At 44.4% G+C, this 6,330-nt stretch overlaps 1 protein-coding gene across 1 annotated transcript; it reads right to left on the bottom strand.

Annotated features, from left to right (window-relative positions):
• Positions 1 to 279: 279 nt before the first annotated feature.
• SHISA2 (shisa family member 2) lies at positions 280 to 6,324 on the bottom strand. Its single transcript, XM_032260054.1, has 2 exons — positions 6,303 to 6,324; positions 280 to 2,744 (listed from the first exon to the last, which is right to left on the bottom strand). The coding sequence occupies exon 2, from the start codon at positions 2,596 to 2,598 to the stop codon at positions 2,191 to 2,193; it is 408 nt and encodes a 135-aa protein (XP_032115945.1). The 5' UTR covers positions 2,599 to 2,744; positions 6,303 to 6,324; the 3' UTR covers positions 280 to 2,190.
• Between the last annotated feature and the right edge of the window lie 6 nt (positions 6,325 to 6,330).

Below are 6,330 nucleotides of genomic sequence, written 5' to 3'. Positions count from 1 at the left end.
AGGGAAAGTCCATTAGCTTCATAATATGATTCCAAAAAAACCTGTTTCTTTTGTGTTGACAACATTTCCCAGGAAACCTGTAAAATGACACTCACTGACTGACTCATGGAACATTCACAGAAGTTTCCCAGATATTGATTACTTTGAAAAGTAGGCTCTTGGTTCTAGAAAGCAATATTCGTAATTTTGAGAAATCTTATTCTATTAACAGGTTGACCAGGCAATGAAAAATTACCAAGTATGATGAAAATGAAAAAGAAAACCCAACTCCCCTAAAAATTCACATCATAAAATATTTATTAATAAGTAAAATGATTTTCCCCTGCCTTTGGTTATTTAAAAAATGAGTATCTTTGATGATACCAATTGCAAACAATGGTTTTACATTATTCAGTCATGAAAGAGACAGACTAGATGATAGATATTTATAGATATAAATGCGTAGAAGACCATACCACACAATAATTTGTTTAATTACAAACCTTGGCTTTGCTAGCAGTTGGAAATTTACTTGCACATCCTTAAAGTTACCTTTTTTATAAGTAAACAATACACAAATAAATTCGCTTGAATTTGATAATTTGTAACACTGGCAATGAATACAGCACCTGTTGAGGCCCGAAAGAGAGAGGAAAACAAGAACTGTGTGGGAGAAGAAAGGCAATACTACTTTGAAAAGCTTTTCTCCTGACTTAATAATCTCTACTGCCTGAAAAATAAGCCATTTTGATAACAAGAGTATAAAAAACCTTATGATCTACAAAGTAAATCATATCTGTGGGTTAAATTTCATCCCATGTCTCAGGTTACGGCTGAGAAGCTATACTAAGTAACTTTGTAACACATTTCTTTGAATTTTTATAACTAAAACAAGAAAATGTTTTATCAGATCTAGGCAGAAATACTGACCTTCATTTACAACTATAGTAATTACTCGCACTCAGGACTATATAGACATGGGGATCTGAAAACCAAACAGAAGGAAATGCCAAGCCATAACCACAAGGCAAAATTAAAAGCAACTCAGAGAAGCAGTGGGTGATAATTTATGATTTCAACATAAAAAAGAACGCATTACCTCTCAGATGTCACCTTAAAGCCAGAAAATTAAGATACAATCAAGAAGGGATGAATAGTTTTATTACTACACCACCTACTACTTCAAGATTAAAATAATCCCAGAGTTCTGAAATGTCTTCATTAGTTAAGTAACTATACAATTCATTTCAGTCTTTTTTTAATGTAGAAAATCACTTTGTAGTAAGATCTCTACACAAGGTAAAAAAGGACAAAATAGGCCCGAAAAAGCACAAAAATAGACAAAATATATATATCTTTTTACAATGAAATTAAGGTGTACCTGTGGAATACCGAGACTGGACTGATTTCACAAGGTTTAAACAGGTTTTCTTTTAGAATAGTCCTGTAATTTGTGTCTTCCCCTTAATCTTGTATGCATTTAAAAAAAAAAAAAAAAAAAAAAAGCTCAGGCCAGGTGCGGTGGCTCACGCCTGTAATCCCAGCACTTTGGGAGGCCAAGACAGGCAGATTGCTTGAGGTCAGGAGTATGAGACCAGCCTGGCCAACATGGTGAAATTCCATCTCTACAAAAAATACAAAAATTAGTCAGGTGTGGTGGCAGGCACCTGTAATCCCAGCTACTTGGGAGCCTGAGACAGGAGAATCGCTTAAATCTGGGAGGCTGAGGTTGCAGTGAGCCAAGATCGCACCACTGTACTCCAGACTGGGCAACAGAGCAAGGCCCTGTCTTTAAAAAACAACAAAAAAAAGGCCCAGGTAAAAGGGAAATAACAGGTATTTTGATCTTGTGCAGTCAACAACAAAAAAGAAATAATAATAATAACATAACAAAAACCCTTAATTTATCAGTTTATAAAATTCCTTCGCCAACCATACCTCAAGGGCACTTAGGACTCAAGCATTTGTTACACACTCATCAGCAACATCACTGGCCAGCTGAGGCCGGTTTTCCATGATAAATCAATGACACCCCGGATGAAACATATCCAGAAATGCTAATTCGGAGATATCTTCCTACAGTTTGGGGGCAAATGAAGCCATCCAAAGGAATCGTGCCATAAACATGACCGACACGTGCAGACTTCTGCCTCGAGAATCCACCCCTGCCTTCCTCTCCATCCAGTAAAGGAACCTGCCAGTGACTCTCGGTTATACAGTCACCGCTGGGTACATCTTCTGTTCACTGTTGGTGTGGGGGAAGGGGGACTGAATCTGCCTGTAGCCAGGCTGCAGCCCGTCCATGAAAGGGGGCACAGCTGTCACAGGCACAGAGTCATGCTGCACTGTGTACCCCACGTATGGGGGATGCAGATACTGCCCTTGATGTGGCACAATCTGGGTGGCCTGCTGACAGTTCAGCACAGAGAAATTCGTGGGCATGTTGACATACACGTTGTTCATGGTCCCCTCTGGCAAGCAACAGTTGGTCTGTGACCTTGTAGGGGGCGCCCGGGCCCCTGAGTTGGCGCTGGAGCTGGAACTGGCGGCTGTGCTGGACTGGCGTGAGGACGATCCCCGGGAGGTGCTGGCGCTGGGGATCATGGGGATGGTCTCCATCAAGCGGTTACCCCCCGGGGCTCGGCTCTGCTGGGGATCCTGCTTAGGCCGGAGACATCTGCAGCAACAGGCTGCCACCAGGGACCCCAAGATGATAAAGGCGACAAACACGGAGCCCACAATGAGGAACGGCACGTAGATGGGCACTGAAGCAAAAGACAGAAACACAACATTATGATTTACTCCAGGAATGCAGTACGAATCGCCAACTGGCAGTGGCAATGAATGAATGGGCAACACTGATACCCAGATCAGAAGGACCTACCCTGGGCTAATTTGTTCACATATTAGGAGCCCGTAAGATGTACCATCCTTAATCAAGTGCTTAGAAAGCTCCTAAGACTCTATAGCCATGGCAGGTCAGCCCCTAGAAGCAAACTGTTAATATTTAGTTCGACTCATCAACTGCAAGGCTGATTGAAGCAGATATCCAAATTAGCAAAAACATGGGTTTAATAGGTTAAGATGGTTATGGTTCTAAATTTCCTAACATAATCAAACTGTCCAAACTTAAGTCTGCCGTACCATATAGTTGTAGGATCTTCATAGTAATAATGACTTTAACTTATTTAAAAGTCTTTTTTCCCCAGAAAGTTATTTAAGTTCCTTGCAAATTTCTTTTTACCATTCTTTAGCAAGTTCTTTTTTCAGAGGCAGTTAAGTTAAAAATTCAGGCCAGACTCTTAAGTCGCTACCATTTTCAAAAGGCATCTGTAAGGCACAAGAGGGTTAAGGAGGGATTTAAAAAAGACCCTCCTCACTCTTGCCTAGCAAAAGCCAGGGTCCTTGGGTGGCACTGCATCCAGATGACAGGGTCTGTGTAGGAGTGGAGGGAAGTTATTCTAGGCGTTGGGCCATCCTGAAACAATGTCCTAAGAGCAAACATCAGGAACAACAAGATGTATATTCCAGGAAGAATAGTCACCCACAGCGAGCCAAGAAGGCAAGAGTGCACAGAGCATAAAACAATGGCCACCATACTTTACATGTGAAGCTGACTTGAAAACAGAAAACCATAAAAAATAAAAACACAAAACTTTTGCGAAAACCACTAGCAAACTCCACTTTAAGATTAGTTTCTGGTGGGGTGCCGTGGCTCACACCTGTAATCCCAGCACTTTGGGAGGCCAAGGAGGCTGGATCAACTGAGGTCAGGAGTTTGAGACCAGCTTAGCCAACATGGTGAAACCCCATCTCTACTAAAAACATGAAAGTCAGCTGGATGTGGTGGCATGTGCCTGTAATCCCAGCTATTCTGGAAGCTGAGGCAGGAGAATCACTTGAACCCAGGAGTTGGAGGCTGCCGTCAGCTGAGATTGTGTCACTGCACTCCAGCCTGGGTGACAGAGTAAGATTCCATCTCAAATAGATAAATAAATAAATAAAAATTCCTTTCTAAAAAAAAAATCTTTCAGGAGCCATAAGGATGGCATTCCAAGGCTTTAGAAACTAGACACAGGTTGATAGGGGCAGAATCGGGTGGGAAGTGCCTGCAGAATGCCTCTGAGCCACTTTTGTGGAATTCTACCCTATGTTACCAAGAGCCTGCGTTTTCTGATGTGTTCTTGCCCGATCCCCCTGCCTATACTTTTGGAAATACATGAGGACAGGGACGGATTGGGTCTTACTGGTCTGGGCAAAACACAATGCCAACACAGTCAGGTGGGGCAGCATTTTAGAAAGGAGCCCACGCCTTTGAGGTCAGCTCTATGAATACCCTTTGATCATCTATTAGAGCAGCAGGGCTTTCTAATTACACTCCTTTTGACTGTTCTTGTATTCCTGGAGTCAGTGTTTTTAAAATATAATACCAGGCGGAATTATGGAGAAATAATGCCTTATAAGTAAAACAATACTTTATAGGTTTTTAACCAAAGGCTGACTATGGAAGGTTTCCTGGAGTTTCAATGCTGAACAGAGCAATTTCTATATATAGCGCCCCTTTAGCAGGTAGAAACACTTGCTACAGTGTCTGCAGCACAGCTGGTGCCCGGCAGTAGAACTGCTCTAATTACATTATCACTTCAGGCTAACTATGGATCACTGCAGAAGTGGATGCAGGGCTTTTTCCTTGGTGTGTTATAAATATTTCATTCTCTAAGACACCAGCCCTAAATATGTTATCACAAAATAAATAAATAATAGTAAAACAGGAAAAAAATTTACCCCAATCATAGCAGAAACTAGCTGAAACCAGCCTCAGTCCACATAATGAGTTTTGGGGAGAAATAAGTGTTCTCTTTCCAGGATTTTTAATTGGAAGTGTAAATAACTACACAGGGGGAAGGAATGCAGCGCTACTATAAGCCCCCGGCCGGCTTAATTAGACATGTTGTCCTTCACTGCAGAAGAAAAAGGAAGAAGTATAACTTTTAGGGGAAAAAAAAGTTTAAAAGTAGCATGAAGAAGACACCCACTCACAACACAAGGCGTCATGAGAGGTCTGTATCCCGACTAGTCCAAAGCCATCCCAACTTTCTGGAGACCGTTAATGAGCCCAATTGAGCAGACATCTCACTGCAGCGGTTCGGGCTCTGGCTGGCTTCTCTAGGCTTTCTTCCACGGCCACACAGTCTGCGAGGCTGAGCTTGCGTTTTAAGACTGCACTGGTCTGGAATTACGCTGTCTTCAGATTCAAGACAGCAGAACAATAGGAGTAGCAGGCTAATAAAATGCTTGACTGCAAAAGGGAACGGCACTGAAAAGAGCTGTCTCTCACCAGGTCCTGGGAGTCAGTTCTGTAAACACAAACCACGCTGTGCCAAAGCTCAGGCTGCCCAAACCCAGCCTCCGGGTGCTAGCTAAAAGTCTCCCAGGTGAACACAACCGGCCCACAAAAAGGAGGAGCCGCTCCCTCGGGGGCACGTTTGCCATTTTACCTCTACACCTCTTCTTCCCCAAACTAAATACACACACACACACACACACACACACACACACACACACACAGGCATACACACACAAACGCGCGCGCGCACACACACGGAGTGGCTGGTGTAGACACCCCAGGGAGGCATTCCGGAAGGTTTCTGGAGAGTGGAGAAGTGCAACCTACCAAATTCTTTCACAGGTTTACTTTCCAACTCTGGCTTTGGCAATATGAAACAAAAAAAACCCAAAAATCCCAAAGCCTCAAAGAGCAAGGCTGGGCACTGCTCTGATGTTGCACCAAGTCTGACGTGGTAAGGAAAACAGTCCAGAAACCCCAGAGGGGCCGCTGCGTGGAGAAGGTGGGAATCCGCGGTGCCTGGCACAGGGCAGCAGCCTGGGGCAAGCCCTGAGGAGCTGCCTTTCTTTCGGGGAGGCTTCAGGGAAGCACCCCTGCCAGGCCCTCACGGGAGGGGGCGCATCCTCACTGTCCCCTCGCGTACCCCTAAGACATTAAGCCCTACGGAGACAGGAGACGCCAGAGGGGCCCGGAGGACCCTGGTCAGGAGGAATATGGGGCTATGACCCACGATACTTTAGGAGTGTGATTTTCTTCGGAAAATTCACTCTAAGCCACCCTTTGGCTGGCAGATGGAGAAACTGAGGCCCGTGGGGTGACATTGGTGACCCACTGCGACCAAGTAATAAGCTAAAATGCAGACTGCCTCCTGATCCTAGGCCCTTTCCTGAATCTCGCCCTTCGAAGCTCCCAGGTCCCTGACGTCCAGGCCACGCCAACCGTCCTCCCCTTTCGCGGGGGGCCCCGGCCGCCCTACCTGCCGAGCCGTCGGGGCCGTCTTTGTC

The sequence above is a fragment of the Sapajus apella genome, unplaced genomic scaffold, assembly GCF_009761245.1.
Source record: "Sapajus apella isolate SASKATOON/1434 unplaced genomic scaffold, GSC_monkey_1.0 scaffold114, whole genome shotgun sequence".
In the NCBI taxonomy this organism is placed as follows: domain Eukaryota; kingdom Metazoa; phylum Chordata; class Mammalia; order Primates; family Cebidae; genus Sapajus; species Sapajus apella.
The sequence above is the reverse complement of the archived record's forward strand: the minus strand, read 5'-3'. Positions and strand labels throughout refer to the sequence as shown.